The sequence below is a fragment of the Gymnoscopelus braueri genome (assembly GCF_963280865.1).
Source record: "Gymnoscopelus braueri genome assembly, chromosome: 7".
Taxonomy (NCBI): Eukaryota; Metazoa; Chordata; class Actinopteri; order Myctophiformes; family Myctophidae; genus Gymnoscopelus; species Gymnoscopelus braueri.
Window position 1 is genome coordinate 26,174,852 of NC_137608.1, and position 18,850 is coordinate 26,193,701.

The 18,850-nt window shown below is 40.5% G+C and overlaps 2 protein-coding genes across 2 annotated transcripts; both read left to right on the forward strand.

Annotated features, from left to right (window-relative positions):
- Positions 1-2,172: 2,172 nt before the first annotated feature.
- Positions 2,173-6,982, forward strand: LOC308088629 (ATP synthase subunit C lysine N-methyltransferase). The gene is made up of 7 exons (XM_080433169.1): positions 2,173-2,190; positions 2,346-2,426; positions 3,943-4,123; positions 4,764-4,868; positions 5,351-5,491; positions 5,586-5,636; positions 5,749-6,982. The coding sequence occupies exons 3-7, from the start codon at positions 3,953-3,955 to the stop codon at positions 5,938-5,940; spliced, it is 660 nt and encodes a 219-aa protein (XP_080289295.1). The 5' UTR covers positions 2,173-2,190; positions 2,346-2,426; positions 3,943-3,952; the 3' UTR covers positions 5,941-6,982.
- Positions 6,983-7,530: 548 nt separating this feature from the next.
- Positions 7,531-14,892, forward strand: plk2b (polo-like kinase 2b). Its single transcript, XM_080433108.1, has 14 exons — positions 7,531-7,763; positions 8,243-8,350; positions 8,583-8,699; positions 8,926-9,055; positions 9,290-9,473; positions 9,977-10,175; positions 10,375-10,522; positions 10,774-10,868; positions 11,386-11,518; positions 12,292-12,372; positions 12,776-12,935; positions 13,345-13,474; positions 13,819-13,929; positions 14,494-14,892. The coding sequence occupies exons 1-14, from the start codon at positions 7,563-7,565 to the stop codon at positions 14,683-14,685; spliced, it is 1,989 nt and encodes a 662-aa protein (XP_080289234.1). The 5' UTR covers positions 7,531-7,562; the 3' UTR covers positions 14,686-14,892.
- Positions 14,893-18,850: the final 3,958 nt, after the last annotated feature.

The following is an 18,850-nucleotide window of genomic DNA, read 5'->3' on the forward strand; positions in this document are numbered from 1 at the left end:
GGGATATGGGGTTCTTCTCATCTTACAAGCTGCGTGCTTAACTGAGTCTTCCAGTTTAGTAGACCTTGTATTGCGAATTTGTACTTCCATGTACTGTGATTCTCATGTCTTACTAAATAAAAGTACATCAATCAATCAATCAGTACTTGAGTAAATATACTTAGTTACTTTACACCGACTGTAGGTTGCGCTTGTGCGTAAAACTGACAACATTTGTATTCTCTTTTTTTTAGTATTTTGTTATTAGAGTAGGCCTATATCCACTATTGTGGGTGTAAATGTATTTATGTTGCCTTACAAATAGCCCTGTCTAACATTATCTGCTTTTTCATGAACAGAGCTCACAATAGCCTAAATCCGTGACCATAGTAACCTTACTTCTTCTCGCCTACTATACTGACAACCAGACACAACAGAGATTACATAATATAGCCCTAAAGAAGGTCATTGCAGAGTGCAGACATACAACCGCTGCCAGTCTGGCTGGATATACTGTCAGTCTGTAAAATATTATAGGGCGGGGTATAGGCTACCATAGCCTTGAAGCATGACATGACAGTCATGGATGAACGTCAACCTGGTGTTTGCACTCTTTATTTACAGTCTGCACATCTACATAAACGCTCAAATTTCAAATACAAAGAGCTTACCTCATGGCCATGGATGTTACAATTCTACTCGGGCCCACATAAGTGCCCGTATCTTCTGTATTGTTCAATAAAAAGCATTTTAATTCAATCAGTGGCCATTTTATCCGTATTTCCTCCACTACGCGACCATTTCAGTTGAGAGGTGTACTGCACTCTTGATACATTATCTCTATGAGAAAATGGCCACCAATCGGATCAAAATGCTTTTTATTGAACAACACGGAAAATATGGGTATTTCTTAGAGCCCGAACATAATTGTAACATCCGTGGCCATGGGGTAGTAAGCACTTTATATTTGAAATCTGAACGCTTGTGTAGATACTGGCTAAAGAGAGAAAGTGCAAACACCAGGTTGAAGTTCATCTATGACGGTCGTGACAGACGACCGTTGTGTGCTCCATGGCTAAGCCTACCATTGAATTCGTTTTGCGTCTGCGTAGCTGCCTGGTGGGTGTGTGGGTGTGTATATATGTGTGTGTGTGTGTGTGTGTGTGTGTGTGTGTGTGTGTGTGTGTGTGAGAGCGTGTGCAGCACTGTGCACGCAGTGACAAGGGGGTTGATTGATTGATTGATGTAGTTTATTTAGAAAGACATGAGAATAGTACATGACAGTACATAACAGTACATGGAAGTACAAATTCACAATACAAGGTCTACTAAACTGGAAACCCTCATTAAGCATTACGCTTGTTTAAGATGAGGACCCCATGCACACAAATCATGATGAAATATAAGAGGCAGGCAGATATACACACTACTATACAGAATGTCATACAATCAGCTTTCAGGTTACTGGTATGACGAGAGAAAAAAATATATATATATATATACAAAAGAGGAAAATGAAAGAAGAGGGGGGGGGGTAGGGAGGGGTAGGTTAAGACTTAGACAGGGGCCATTTTCGAATTGCAGCCTCCTGAAGGTGTATCTTTAGGGCAGTTTTGAAAGTGAGTAGGGTTTTACACTCCTTTACTCCTTTTGGTAGGGCATTCCACATTTTTGATGAATAGCATGAGAATGAGTTCATACCCTTAGTTGAGCCAAATCTGGGTTGAACATGATCAGTGGAGCTGCCTCTGGTGTTATGATCATGGACTTCATTAACATTTTTGAAGTATTTTGACAAATACAGGGGGATCCCAATGTTGTGGTGTATCTTGAAGACCAGGCCCATAGCAAGTTGCTGTACTCTGTCCTCAACCCTAAGCCATCCAATCCTAGCAAAATGAGCAGGGGTTAGATGGGTTCTGTGATTGAGGCCAAGAAGTAGCCTTACAAGTTTGTTTTGGGATGTTTGGAGCCTTGTTTTTAAGGCCTTGGAGGTGTTGTGATACCATGAAGTGCATGCATAATCATAATGACCTTGAATGAGGGCCCCTGCAAGAATCTTCAGAGTATTCTTACTGACTAGGCGATCAATCCTCCACAAATAGCGTGTTGTTCGGTTGACATTTTTGATCACTTTTTCGGCGTTTTTGTTACCGGAGAGGTTTGCCTCCAAGATGGAGCCCAGGTAGGTAATGTGCGGCAGCCATGCAGGTAGGCAATGCGTACATGTTGTCGATGTTTGTCTCTCTACAGTCTACACTCACTGTTTGGATTTACAAAATGTGGAACAGTTGTAGTGATATTTGGGTTAGAAGGCTAAACATTATTTTTATTTGTCTACTTTCTCACCCTCTTCTACATTCTAGATTTAAAATCATACTGGATCAATCGGCTATCTCTGCAACATTCAACGTTACCTAAATTGATTGTGATTGTACCAACAGAAAGTAAGCTATAGAATTCATGGACCATAGTTTCTTGCACACCAAATCCTGGTCAACAAACAAACTTCTAGCTCCATAAAGAACCTCTCACTCCGCTATACAGCTCCGAGATGAGGTTCTATGTCTTTCTCATCCAGGATCGGTGGAACGTCCGCCAAGGCTCCGCTGTTTACCCTTTTGTATACATCTTATCCCAAAACTAATGGTAGATTCTAAACCACACGGATGTTTAAGTTTTGGTCGGGGGCATAATATTTTAGGTCGGGAGCGAAACTACCCGTTTAAATCGCTTATTTAGTCAGCCTGTGGCCATGTTTCCCATTCAACCCGGAAAACCCCCCTACGTCCGCTGCCAGTACTGCTCCCGGTTTGGCTACAATGGGAAACATGGCCACAGGCTGACTGAATAAGCGATTTAAACGGGTAGTTTCGCTCCCGACCTAAAATATCATGCCCCCGACCAAACCTTAAACATCCGTGCGGTTTGGAATCTACCATTAGTTTTGGGATACGATGTATACAAAAAGTTAAACAAGCGGAGCCTTGGCGGACGTTCCACCGATCCTGGATGAGAACGACATCTCGGAGCTGTATAGCGGAGTGAGAGGTTCTTTATGGAGCTAACAAACTTCTAGAACGACCTTTGCATGCCAGTCTTGGGTTATTATGGCGCCATCTACTGTTAGAATAAGTAGCCCACTCTTGGGAATCTTGAATGCTTTTAAACAGTGGTGGAAAGTAACCAAGTTGTACATTTACTCAAGTACTGTACTTATAAGTACCATTTTGATGTATTGTTTTACTTTACTGGAGTATTTCAAAATGTAAATTATTTTACTTCTACTCCACTAAATCTCAGAGATAAATATTGTACTTTTACTCCACTACAATTATTTAAAAACGAGTTACTTTGTAGATTGTGATTATTATTACAAAACATACATTAACCACTTCAGGCCTATATACATTTCGGCCATTTGAGAAAAGCTGATCTACAAGTTAACTTGTAGATCTTGAAGAGCTTGTAGATCTGCTATTTTCAAATGATTTTTATACATTTGAAAACGTGTGAAACGGAACATTCTGCAAAATGAGTGCTTTTACTTTTGGTAGCCTACTTTAAGTACATTTTGATACCAATAGATGGATGCATAAAAATAAAGCAAACAGTATCCTACCATTTAGGATATAAGTAGTCAACCTAGTTTAGAGAACCCATTGATGAAGTTCAGACAATACTTATTCATCTTTTCAGAATTGAATATGAGGATCTTCCTCTATCATGCCTATTTTCATTGAAAAGTTGTAATGTACACTATTTGTAAAATGTGATTATCTGCTCTTAAGTTATGAATGTAATATCTGAATGAATAGAATGCTAATGATTGAAAACTATTGAAATGATCAGCTATCCTAAGACATTTTGTTGACAGGTAGTGACATTTTAGAAGATGCAATCATCTGTATTCTTCTGTTCTAACAATATCTGATGTTTCGTTGTCTTTTATGGGTATTAAAGCCAGGTTGCAATGGAGGATACAATTGATGTGATTCTTGAGGATGATGGCTCCCTTCCTCACGCTCACCACAGATACCACCCTATTCTGACTGCCTCCACAGGGTCCCTGCTTGCAGGCCTTTATGGCATGACGAGTCTGTTTTCCATGCTTAGCTTCCGCAAAATCCCAACAAGCCTTAGGGTACTGAAATTGAATGTATCTGCATTCAGTTATGCCCTTCCAAATACTGTGTGCTGGTATGAAATCAAATAGGCCCAGAGAAAAAAATATTTCCATCAATGTTGCATAATGGATCCTGCGCTGCACCTTGAAATGATGTAAATGCATCATGCAAAACTGTATCACAATCTTAAAGATTAAATCCCTCCCGTACACAGTTAATAGCTGTGGCATGATGTGTATCATCAATATAGAAATCATTGAAAGGTTCTATTTAAGCTGTATGATTCATACATTTTTTTGGATGGAGGATTTGGCAACATTTTAAATAATTTTTCTTAGCTTTTGTTTGCACTACAATGAAAAAAAGGTTAAGTTAATGTGAGTCTCCAAATAATACATGTCAATATTTTGTTCCATTGGCATTTTACAGCACTAATATGAAAAAAATACTTTCCATAATTTACATATGAATTCTGTGTTTAATATTTCATTTAGGCTCATTCTTTAAAAAATAATCTGTAATGAGCAGAAGTTGAAGTATTGTGAAACATATTTTATTTTCCCTATCCTTTCTCTCTTCACCAATGTTGAGTAATAATGTGCTACTGATAGTAATAATGGGGTATTTTATTGACTTGTGTTTGTCATTGTGGCTTAGGTGGGTTATGTACCATCTTGTAGAGATCAAGCAAAGAACACTCTGAAGCTGCTTGAGGGACGGAGAGGACGCCTGGCCGATCTTGGCTCTGGAGATGGAAGGCTGGTTAGTTCTAGTTGGCTGTTTTTCTATCTTTAAACATTGTGCATGTATCCACCTACTTTAAGTGCAAGACTATGAAACTGACTATGAAAATTATGTGCGAGTCCAGTTGAGTGTAGCACTGTACAATATGTGCTATTGCAGCGATTCCCAACCTGTGTGACCATGAGGATATTGCAAGTGGGCCCCCAAATAATTGGCAAAACACAAATCATTTATTGTAAATATAACATTAATAATAATGTCAAATACTGACTTTCCCTCGTGATACCAATACGGCCCACCCATCTGACCACTTAACACGGCTGCCATTCAGCTGCCGCGTTAAGTGGTCAGATGGGTGTGCTGCGAATGCTTTCAAGATTTTCCAGTGGGCCCTGATCCCGAAAAGGTTAAACCACTGTGTTAAACCACTGTGCTAGTGTATGTTGTTGTTCTTGAGAGGTTTTAAATATTACTATCCCTCATTCAATTTGCTTCCAAAGGTTTTTGGTGCTGCTGCTGCTGGCTTCCAGTGCACTGGTTTTGAGATCAACCACATGTTGGTGGCATATGCCAGGGGAAAGGCCTTATGGAGAGGAATTCCTCCTAGCCAGGCAACCTTTGCTAACAAAGACTTCTGGAAGGTATAAACTAAACTTTGAAAAGATTGCTTTCATTTGAACAGCATTCATTGGTTGGTTCTTTATTTGACTGTATTGTGTCGTTCTTTTCTTATAGTCCAATCTATCAGAATACAACAATGTCACGGTTTTCCTTGGTCCAGGAGTGGTGAGTTCACACAAGACTCAACTCAATTTTAACCATATTGACTTGTAATAATTTGGTCAGACAACATTTGATTGGTTGATCACTGATTTGACCTTTTGAGATTGTTCCCCAGTTGGATGTACTGGCTGTGAAGCTGCTAGATGAGCTTCCTGATGATGCGCGTGTCATTGCCTGTCGCTTCCCCTTTCCCAACTGGCCCCATCATTCCTCCCTTGGTTCTGGTCTTGACCAGACCTGGGCATATGACATTGGCACGGTGCGGTCAAGTCTGGGAAACATACAGTATAGCAAGCCATTTGGATGATTTCAACAGCCCTTCCAGCATTTGCACTAATGCACTAGTGCACTAAAAGTTAAAATGATAACTGGCAAACTTTGTACATGGTTCTACTGTCTAGAATTGTGTTAGTAGCTACCTACCTACACTAATCATACTATAAAGTACACTCCATATTACTTCATGGCTGATGTATTTTTACTTTTCTGTAGGCCTACTAACAAAAGTGTTGTGTGTAGTGGACCTTTTGTCACAGGAAATTCAGCTTATGTTAATGTTAAGTATGACTGTATTTGCTGCTAAATTCCCCTACTGAAATAAAAAATATATATTGTTCTAATATAGTGGCTACTAGTAGTAATTCTTCCCATTTTGGTGCCCATCACTTCCATGTGTACACATTTGAGATTTTGCAGGATGATTTATTGTGTAAAATGGAAGAAACGACACCACTGCAGAATATACCTCTCACTGCAACCTGTAAAAAGTGGTCTACTACTGTATATGGCCATGCAGTGATACCTACTTGTTGATACAGTAGTACAAAATGAGACTAGTTATTGTACAAGGCATCTAAGGCAGGGTCCACATGGTGGTGCTAGTGTTCCAAATTAAGAGTTGTGTAAAAAAAAAAAAGGAGGGAGAATAGAATAAAGTATGTGAGCCTGAGCAGAATACACTTTATAATTTTTTTGCAGTCTTGTGGACAGTAATATTGTTGTAATTGTACCCCAATATTATGCTATTTCATCAATTATTGGTAATGTCTACATGTCTAAAGGATAGGCTATAGCGTATTATATTGCTGTATTCCATGCCTGTTTGTCCTCATGTCATATTAATGGCCATGTATCTTTTTTTAGAGGATGAGGATGACGACGACTGTTATAAGATCAGCATAATTATAAAGACACAGAGAGCCTTTATATAAGCCTATTATACCAGCCTATTTACAAGCCTATTATAACAACTTGTCGCTTTGCGTGGCATCGTGAGCTTGTAGATCTGCTATTTTCACTACTTCTTACAAATGTGTTTTTTAATTTATGGAATTTATTTGATTTTCTTGTATTTATTCATGGCATTCTTTTGAAATATAATAATTGAATTTGTTATTAATTCATGAAAGATTTGGCTTTTTTATGTTTTTTTTAATATATTTTGAAATAATAATCACCCACGGTAGACCCACATGTAGCTCTTTTCAATTCATGACTTCCACCAATCTACCTACCTCACAGTTCTATCTCTAGACTGTTTACGTCTACCGTGGGTGATCGAGCAGACCTCATACCCTCCCACCATCACGTCAGAGACCATGTGTTCCGTCAGCGTCAATAATCTTCACACATTCGTCAAACCATATTTGGAAAGCATCTAACTTCCGTTTGGTGGACTTCAAAATAAGACCGAAAGATGTAGCCTATTTGTCAATGTGACTGTTATTTTGAAGTCCACCGACCAGAAGTCACATGCATCGTGTAGGAGTGACGACGAGCGCAACAAGGATCGCATGTGACGGAACATTGATGGTGTCATAGAGAGGGAGGGAGACCAGACCGCGGGGTATAAAGCCACTCAGACAGCCTCCACACTGCATTCTGAGTGAGTGAGAGACGTGAAGCTACTAGTCGTTCTGCTACTACTCAATGGAAATACTGAGGACTATTGGGACACAACAACAACCTACACACAGTAATAACAACATTATGTGTGAATCCACGCAGAGGTCTTCGGAACCTCGCAGAAAGAGAACGGATGATCGCAGCAGTGCTCCCTCAGAGATGGCCAGGATCATCACTGATCCGGCGACGGGGAAGTGCTACTGTCGTGGGAAAGTTTTGGGAAAGGTAGTTTACTTTTTGCATTAGTGGTTCCCAAACTTTTTAGCTCAAGAAGACCCAAAAGATAAATCAGGCGTTTGCCCCGGGACCCAAACTAGTGAAAATTGCAGATCTACAAGCTCACACGCGCTTGTAGATCGGCTATCACTACTTCCTAAAAATGTGTTTTCTAATTTATGGAATTCCTTTTGATTTTCTTTTGTGAATGAAATTCTTCTGAAAAATCATCAATTCAAGATTTCTTTTTTCTTCATTTTTTTGGGATATTTTTGTGTTTGTTAATGTTTTGAAATAAGAATTTAAAACAAAATGTTAAGGGGTATTTACTCATGACCCATACAAATGTATCGGCGACCCACAAATGGGTCCCGACCCACTGTTTGGGAAATGGTGTTCTAGAATGCATCCTTTAACAGAGTGGCAACAAGTCTCATTTTGGATTTACAATACTGACCCAATGTTTTTTTTTTTTTGACTGTTTCTAGGGAGGTTTCGCCAAATGCTATGAGATGACTGATCTCTCCACGAGTAAAGTTTACGCAGCCAAGATCATTCCACACACGCGCGTCTCCAAGCCTCACCAACGGGAAAAGGTAAGCGTGCAGCGCTCACTCACTGCCGTAGGGTTGACGATTAATTGTCACCCAAATAATCGCGATTAACGATTTCTTTGTGTTTGGCATTGAACATTGAAACATTTGAATACAAATGTTATGTACAAGAAATTAGTTAATATGTGAAAATAGCAGAAATAGGGTTAGTAAATAGGCTATTGCAATGTTGCTTTTCGTGTTAATTTATGCAGTGATGTGTTTCCTCCCATAGATTGATAGAGAAATTGAACTGCACAGAGTTCTCCACCACAAGCACATTGTCCACTTTTATCACCATTTCGAGGACAAGGAAAACATCTATATTCTTTTGGAATACTGCAGTAGAAAGGTAAGTTGTATTGTAATACATTTCAACCACTGTATTGTTATTATCATAACTACTTCTAAAACTATTTCAACTGATGCGTTGCAATGTGCACCCAAATCATACAGGGATAAGAGCCTACACATAATTTTAAGTTGGACACAGGTGTGGCACTATAAATAATAATGCTTTTTAGAGAGGAAAAGAAAAATCACAATAATGTTCCTTACTGTGTTTTGTCTATGTGTAGTCATTAGCCCATATCCTGAAGGCACGTAAAGTGCTCACAGAACCAGAGGTTCGCTACTACCTAAGGCAAATTGTCTCTGGGCTGAAGTACCTCCATGAACAAGATATCCTGCATCGAGACCTCAAACTGGGTAAGAGCGAATTCTGCAAACACTACAGTCTTAAGACACCAAGTGCGCTTTGCATTATTTGTTTCCTTTTTAAAAGTAAAGTTTCATGTTCATTGTGTTGTCCTGATTACATTCCTGATTATATTCCAGTCTATTAATTCATATAGGACAGTCTGCACAGTGTCATCTGCTTATCCTTTGATCCTTGGCTGTATATCACCGCTCGCCGTCTCATACCTGTTCTTCCCCCCTCAGGTAACTTCTTTGTGAGTGAGACCATGGACCTGAAGGTTGGAGACTTTGGTCTGGCTGCCAAGTTGGAGCCGGCAGGAAACCGAAGGAAGACGATCTGTGGCACTCCCAACTACCTGTCCCCGGAGGTGCTCAACAAGCAGGGCCATGGTTGTGAATCTGACATCTGGGCCTTAGGCTGTGTCATGTGAGTAGGGCAAATGGCACATTTACTGTTGGCCACTTCATCATCTGGGAATAATTATTAGTTTTTGACTGTGTCCTTATTGATATACTGGAAACCACCTGTCCCCTCATAAGTCGTGGGAAATAGTCACGTATAATGAATGTTGATATAGCAATAATTCTATTATAGAATGAATTGAATAGAACTTTACTGTTCAGCCGAGGCCGGGCAATCATTTTTAGTCTCGGGTACATTAAAAACATCACATTACACCCAAAAAAACAATTATGCAACAATTAAAACAGGGTGGGTACGCTATACTGTACCTTTAATGCCTTTTAATTTATTCAGTTTGTTCATGACATTTATAATACAGTAAAAAACTAAAAATAATGGCGCATGTTTCATGGAATAGCCATGCAGGGGCATTTGTCTCTTTCCAGTAGCTTGGAAGGAGTGATGTTGGTTGAAATATATGAACTCAGTGATGATGCCCATCCGCTCACTGCTGTCTTGTCTTGTAGGTACACAATGCTGTTGGGCAGACCCCCCTTTGAGACCACCAACCTGAAGGAGACATACAGGTGTATAAGAGAGGCTCGGTATTCCATGCCTTCCTCTCTGTCCCCTCAGGCCAAGCAGCTGATCTCCACCCTGCTGGCCAAGACACCAGAGGACAGACCCCACCTGGAGCACATCCTGAGGCACGATTTCTTCACACAGGTGAGCAGACAACATCTCATTCACAAGATTGCATACACTGCAAAATCCTGACTCAATTTTTTATATTTGACTCTGCTTTAGCATTTTACTGTGTATTCTCTCTCTCTCTAAATGTCAGAGAGTAGGAGTACAATACACTGTACAGCATCTCATTCCTTGGCCTCCACTCACGCCTCTTATACATAATTTCTCTCTGTAGGGCTTCAGTCCAGAGCGTCTGTCGGCGAGTTGTTGCCACTCTGCCCCAGATTTCCATGTGTCCAGTCCTGCCAAGAGTTTCTTCAAGAAGGCTGCCGCAGCACTCTTCGGTGGGAAGCGAGACAAGGTCAAATACTACGAGACCCTAAGTGAGTAGCGCATCAACCTTCAAGTTCTTAATCACCATTTTAAAAGCCTCCTCCTGCTCAAGTTGATGGTTATCTTTGACCTTTATAAAAGGGCTCTTATGCATTTAAGCTGACCAGTAACTGCACTTCTCAAACACCTTTGACTTGCAAATGTCATCCTGTAATGTCTATGTTTCAGCTTCAATAAGTGGCTTCACATTTAAGAGGCCCTGATCTGATTGTATTAAATGTGGGGTATTTTTCTTTTCTAGATAAACTAAGCAAAGAGGAAGAGGAGATTTACAAGCTGCAGCATGACCTGAAGAAAACTGTTATCAGCCAACAACACAACAACCAGCTAGCTGAGGTAAGAATTACTATTAGTCCACATAATAAGTTCATCAGACTTTTTCATATCAAGCAAACCCCCAAATTGATATAGGTTTGGCCGGGGACCCCCATAAGAACCTTTGTGTAAACACGCAACCCATTGTGAGCTATTTTCAAACAGCCAAAGTATAAAATAAGGTCAAAGTGGTTGAATTGATTTTAAATGATCTAATTTTGCTGGTGACAACCTGGAGGACACCTGGGGGTCCCTGGACCCCTCTTTGAGAACCACTGATTTAGGCTATGCTCAGCCATGCAGATTGACCATGAAATTAAAGGGTAGTGTTTTGATATTACAATTGGAGAGACAACAGTGAGTCATTCTTATGCGGCGGTAGACTTTATAACGAGCACATTTATAGCAAAGGCCCTGTTTCCCAAGTATTCTCGCTAACATTGTGTTAACAGCGAGCAGCCGCTGAGTCACAGTACTAGAGATCATCTAATTTCCACGTATTCTAAATCCCCGCCTCCATCACCTCTTTCCATCTTAGGATGGGAGGCCGCTTCCGCCATCTGCTGAAAGACCTGTTGCCGTGGCAACAGAGGGCCAGTCACCGACGGCGCGAGATACCATTCGTCTGATCGTCAGGGGGAGTCTGGGGAGCTGCAGCAGCAGCAGTGAATGTGAGTTCCTAAACTCCCCCGTTCACACTGGCATAACTTTTAATCCCTATATTCCGAGTGGATCTGATTTGGATTTTGGGTGTTAAAGATATTATTTGATTAATCAAACGTATATTTCTTGTTGACATAATGTTTGCTGAGATATCACACTCGGGCCCCTATCCTGTTTTTTTTTTTTTTTTTTCAATTCTTTTAACTACCCAAAATCCAAATCTGATCCACTTGGATAGGGACTACGGTTTTGAACTCTTGGTCCCTTGGTATCACCCAATATCTTATGTTTTACAAGCTCTGCTTACTACTTGTAGACCAGTACATGTAGCAGCATACACTAGAACACTGGTTCTCAACGTCTGGTGTGGGGACCGCCAGTGGCCCAAACAGACCCTTGCGGATCTGTAACTCAGAGAGTGTACAAAGCACTGACGATTTTACAGTGTAGACTGGGGTTGCAGTATACTGTAGTTTAGTTCAGATTTGATACTTTTCTTTAGCTCTGAGAACCCAATCTACACAGTAAAATCCCCAGGGTTAATTTAACTGATCAGAGAACATCAGAGTTACAGACCCTTAAGAGTCAATTTGGACCTCACTCTTGGAGTTACAGACCCATAAGGGTCCATTTGGTCCCCGGACCCGACATTGAGAAACAGTTCATTAGAACAACTGTTGAATTTCGGAGAGCTGTTGCTACTAGAGTCACACTTTGACACCTCCATACCATATTGACATGACCGGAAACTAATGAACTTTTCCTGTTGCTGTTCCTTAAGGCCTAGAGGACAACACTACAGGAAGCGTGGCGGAGACGGTGGCCAGCGTCTTCAGAGGCTGTCTAGAGAACATGCCTAAAGGTAAGGCTTACGGATTTTATTTTCCCTAAACGTTTAGCTGAAAATTTCAAAAACTAAAAGTGTAGTCGCCATTTAGTGACACGTTAATATACGGCACACAATAGCATTTCTTAATGAAGTTGAATCCCTCGAGCACAGTAATCCACTGAGAAGTTAATTTTGGAGTTTCCTGGCAGTTGGACTAATCTGTCCAACTGTGTGGTCAGGTTTAGCAGTGTTTACATTGCAGTGTAAATGTATTATTTGGTTCTCCCTACACAGTAACACTTTGTCAGTCAAATGTACACATACGGGTCCATTCACAAGGACCCGTAAGGGTCCATTTGGTCATATTTGTGCAGGATTTTACTTTGTTACACAAGTGTTTTCTAACAGTCTTGTTCCCTGTTCTTGACCCCTGTAGCCGAGGAAATTCCAAAAGGCTCTGGAAGCTCCAACCTCCAGTGGGTCACTAAGTGGGTGGACTACTCTAACAAGTATGGCTTTGGCTACCAGCTTTCTGATCACACCGTGGGAGTTCTTTTCAACAACGGCACTCACATGAGCCTCCTGCCTGACAGGAAGTAAGTACTGGAACTTGCTTTCACCACACTGGCATTCAAGTCAACATACAGTATCTGTGATTGTGAGGCTTTTAACAAAGCACACCTTCAAAAGAGCAAAGAGCACCCTCAGGACACTGAACAAAAGCTAATCAATTTACCTTAATGGAATTCCATAACCTTTTAAAGTTAGTGTTTTCCCTCAATGAGTACTTCACAAAAGGTTTCTGTATTGACTGTGAGCTGTGCGGTTATGATTGCACGCCGTCAATGGCAAGTGCTTGCCAGCAGTGCAAATATGCTGAATAACTTAGCCTAAATTCTATGAGCTAAAATGACATGTAATCCATTTATGGTTATTTTGTGATGAATTTGTTTATCTGGGTCTTTGTTAACCTTCTACTCTGTCTTGTCCCCACCATCTGCCCAGGACTATCCATTACTATGCTGAGCTTGGCCAGTGTTCTGTATTCCCAACCTGTGAGGTTCCTGAACACTTTGTGGGACAGGTGACCGTGCTCAAGTACTTCTCCCACTACATGGAGGAGAACCTCATGGATGTAAGTAATCACCTCTTCTCCTCACACCACCCTGGGGTTGGGCAATATATGCATATTAGCCAATCTACAAGCTCACAATGGGTTGCATCGCTATTTTTTTTAAAATAATGTATACAACAATTTTTATATTGTCAGAATACGATATTATCGTCACACATCGATATCGAGGTATTTGGACAAAATAATTGTGATATTAGATTTTGACCGCCCATCGCCCATCGCCCATCCCAGCCCATCCCTATCCACGCCTTATTCTGCTTTTACTTTGTGTTTAAAAGAACCAGTTTTTTTGTCCCCCCCATACCTTTCTAATCCCAGTGTGGGTTGTTCTTCTGTCTTGTTAGGGTGGGGATCTGGTTGGTATGACGGATACACACATGCCCAGACTCTACCTGCTGCAGTGGCTCAAGTCCGACCGCGCCCTCATGATGCTCTTTAACGACGGCACGTTTCAGGTAAACACGCCAGCTAATTGCACAAAATGCTGCTGTATGGCGCAATAGCAGGGCATGTTAACTCTTTGCCTGCCATTGACGAGATTTCAATTTTTTCTCTGCATGGCTCAGCCTGCCATCGACGAGAAAAACGAGATTTTTTGAAAGAAAAAAAAATGTAAAATATATATATATATATACATATATATATATTTTTTTATTAGAATTTTTCGTTTATCACAAAGGAAGCAGGAGATAACGCAATGCGAAGATTTTCTGCTTCAATGTTAAAAAATAAACGGAGACAAAATTCACATTTGACCTATTTTTGCATTGTATTTTCTCTAGCAGGGAAGGGGGTAGATTGTGTATATACTCTGGCAGTTAAAGAGTTAAGAGCAGTGCGCTTTACTTGAGATATGTGACCTACAGTACTATCATTGGCCAATATTCAAATCAGCGAGGGAGGAGCAAGGCTTGGCATATCAGAAAACACTGTAAAAAGGACAGAAAAAGTGTCCATGACTTAAATTAAACATGCAAAGGATCTAATCAAATAACCTTCCTTTTTTATTTTGTCTGCAGGTCAATTTCTACCATGACCACACAAAGATTATATTATGTTGCCAAAAGGATGAATACATGTTGACATACATCAACGAGGAGCGGGTTTCCACCACCTTCAACCTCAGTTCCTTACTGACGGCTGGCTGCCCCACAGACCTGCGTGAACGCATGGAGTACTCCCTCAACATGCTGCTGCAGAGATGCAGCTAAAGCCAGAAGAATGCATTGGGAACAGTCTAGAGATAAAACGCCCTAATGGACCTGCCACTGGAGCGCTGCAATGGAACCAGGAAGTGGAGGGCAGCGCCACGCGTGTGTGGGATGTTTTAGAAGGGATTCGGAGCGATGACTAGACTACTCATTCTTGTGTCTTGGCACCTTCATGACTCACTTGGCTGAGGTGCAGGCGTGGGGGGGGGGGAAGGACAGACTCAATGAAATGAAAATGTGTGGCAGAAGAGGGGCGATGTGTATGTTGATCACCGGACGAGAGGAAGAACCGAGTGTGTTGGAGTGAGAATGTAGGTACGAATGAACGGGACAGAGACGGACGCTTGAAGAGGAGCACTGGGCTGGCCCCAGTTAAGTTGTTTATACTGTAGAGTGAAACCCTAAAAACCCAATTCTCAGAATGATAGCTGAGCTATGCTTTGGGTTATTGTACATGTTGTATAGTGTAAACGGGCAGCTCTGCAGTGCAGAGAAAGGGGAAGATAACATCACCACACTAACTATCAAAACTGTGATTCATTCTCATGGCGGACAGATGGATTCGGCCTGCTGGGCTGGAATGGGAGGGGAGTTTGCAGGAGAATGACATTAAGAAAATGCAGTACTACAGATCCTCTAAGGATCTCTTTAGAGACGTTATCATCTTGTTAAACTGTAGTAAATAACTTATTGTGGACAAAGTGCAGTATTTATTTATTTAATAATAAAGAGAATTTTCTATAAAAAAAAAGAACATGCTTGATTGTGTCTATCCTGTTTTGGATTTTACGATTCCTAGATTTGAATGGAATTCAACACCACTATGGATGCATGCGACAACGGAGTCATGTGTTTTTTTACCCTCCGATATATTGTATGCATTTACACCTCCTTTGGTTTTATGGTAATAAGTAAAATTGAGAAACAAACAGAATTAAGTGATCTCACATTTGACTATGATGAGTTACTCGTATTCTAGTATCTAAATATTAGGCGAGTGCAATAGGACTGAGGAGAGGTTCGCATTAAAACAGATAAGCATCAATTCCCACTCAAAGAAGGTCTTTGATAAGACTTGCAGGAAACATCCACTTGGGTCGGCTGAGATCGATGATAAACAAGAGACTCTGGGCCTGTTTACACTTAACCAACCCTTTCAATCCCCCACCCCTCTGTGGTTGTTACTGAAGCTTCTTCATTGGTGACGAACACAAGATGACTAACGGGACCGACAGACTGCATAAGTAGCAGCAGGCTGAACAGACAGATGGACTGATAGTCAAAGACGTAAAAGGGGCAGTAAAATATACTGGAGGATAGACAGGGATTGGACAAATTGATGATGTCCGACAGACAAAGACAATCAGAAGATCTACTGAGAGCGTAGAAATGCAGGAAGTTAGTTAACCCATTTAGATCTGAGGCACCTTCTAAATCCTAACCTAAGTTTTCCGAAAAACTTCAATTTTTGATATTGTTGTCGGGTGGAAAACTTGTTTGTCCAAAACAGTTCCTTTTTTTTTTTACTATTTAAAATAGTGGACATAGCCGATCTGCAATACAAGCACACAACGCCTTGCGATGTGTGCTTGAAGATCTGCTATTTTCACTACTTTTTAGTAGGGCTTTAATTTACGAAAAAACATCCTCATTGGAAACTTGGAGATACAAGGTTTCTGCCCGACAGTGACGATATATAGTAACAAATACAATTACACAGATGCTTTCCCGGATTCAAGGTCTAAATGGGTTTTTTTTTTTAAAGAAGAAAGAAAAAGAGAGCTAGTTCAAATAAAAAATAATTGTTTAAAGCACAGGTATACAGTGTGTTGAAGTAGTTTTCTAGAGCCCTTAACCCTTAACCTGGAATATCCATAACCATGGAAACAAGAAACTGCACGAACCTGCTTAGAGGCCTCAATCAGTGAATGTTAAGTACAGTAAGGTTGGCTAATGTAAAATGACATTTGATATTTTACATTGATTGTTGAACCTTTCACCTTCAAAGACTAAGGAGATGGAAATGCAGCCCCTTATACTTCAATGAGGGTTATAGTATGGGTAGTCGTGGACAGTAATGAAGTACATTTACTTGAGTACTGTACTTAAGTAAATTCTTTGAGTATATGTAGGCTACTTTACTTTTACATTTCTAGGAAGGGAAAAAGTGCTCTTTGAATTAACCACTTAAAGGGATAGTTCACCCCGTAAATTACTTATTTTCTATTAATTACACACCTCATGAAGCCTTGAATTCATGGCTATTTTTTAGTTTTTGTCGCATTCCTTAGCCAATAATTTGATGACCAGCGGAAACATGCTAATGTCTCCGGCAGGAGGCTCAAAGTTGACTCTTTGAGTCTCCTCCCGGAGCCGCGGCCGGTCATCAAATTATTGGCTTAGGAATGTTACAAAAACAAAAAAATCTCCATGAATTCAAGTCTCTATGGGGTTTGTAATCGATAGAAAAAAAGTCATTTTGGGGTGAACTACACCTTTAAGCCCTATTTCAAATAGTATAGTTAAAATAGCAGATCTACAAGCTCACAACGGGTCGCGATGCAACGCATTGTGAGCTTTCAGGTTTGGTTTTTCATTATTATTAATATTTTTTCAAAAGTTCTGGAGAATTGTTTAATTTTGGGGGGAAATGTCTAAAATTTATACAACAATACATTGATATTAAAAAGAAAATGTAGCCTACTTTGAAATTCGTACTTTTGAATACTTTATAAAGTATTGACCAACTTTCACTTGTACTGGACTAATATTTGACCGGGAGTATCTATACTTTGACTCAAGTACTGGGGTTGTAATTGTCATTCTGTCTCCCTAAGTACATGTCCACCACTGCTGAGGGGGCTTCAATCAATCAGTTTTATAGTATGAGGGATAGCATTAAGACACCAGAACCTCAGAAGATGTCTAGAATTGTACGTCAGAAGATAGGGAGAAAGCATAAAAGGGGGAGTAAATCTCTTAGATCTAATTTCCAATGATTGACATCAGTTCGTACCAGCAGTTGTTTGGTGTGCTCATAGTGATATGTCCAAACATGTTCTTAAACCTCTGAATACAACAGAACAAAGTCATTTAGGTTCTTGGTGAGGGACGGAGCCTTGGAGTAACATTGCTGAGTGTGTGCGTGTGCGTGTACGCGTGCGCGTGTGCGTGTGCGCGCGCGTGTGTGTGTGTGTGTGTGTGTGTGTGTGTACCCCTGAAGGGTGTGTGTGTGTGTGTGTGTGTGTGTGTGTGTGTGTGTGTGTGTGTGTGTGTGAGCGTGTGCGTGTGCGTGTGCGTGTGTTTGTGTGCGTGTGCGTGTGTTTGTGTGCGTTCACATGGCTTAAACTTCACAATGTATGTTAAGAAACACTTTCCTTTTATCCCCATTTATTGATCACCAAACTAAAATGTATACATAAAATGTTTTATTTTATTTTAAAACACGCTTCTTGATTATTCAATAAATCGAAAAAGTAATCGAAAGACCAAACATTAAAAAAAAAAGATTGATAGCTGCCGCTCTACATTTATAGTATTAGAGTATTGACCTGGTATCTGTCATTTAGAACTTACTGTAGGTCAACATGGATCTTTGAATATCTTCTCTCCGAATATCCCTGCGTTAAAGTTGTACAATGCAGAATCACAAATAACGATTTTTAGCAACCTCTGCTGGTCACTACCGTCACTGCATACAATTTCCCTAGTCCTCGATTACCCAGAATTCCATTCGTTTTCACCGGAAGCCGGAAACGTTTCAAAAAGCGATCTTTTAATTGTTTTATACTATCTACGGATCGTTTCTCTTAGCCAGTGGAGCATTAGTTACCATGAGCTGTGCTTTCTTTTTCTGTTCTTTTTCGATCTTCCAATCCTACATTATCTTAAAATCAGCGTGAGGTTCCTTTTTGTTAATAGCGCGGTAGTTCCTGGCCAAACAGGAAACCGTTGCGGTAGTTCCTGAGGACGTCGGCCACGATGTCATGACGTTGGCCAGGAACGTCATTTTCCCGGGAAAGTCCCCCCGTACACGTTCAATAGAAAATATATAAATAAAAGGCTTCCGGGGGTGAAATTCACGGAGTGGGTGTTGTGAAACTTTTGCCACTCGCAAAAGATATACAATTTAACTTTAGTTTTGTTGAAAACGTTACCTAGTATT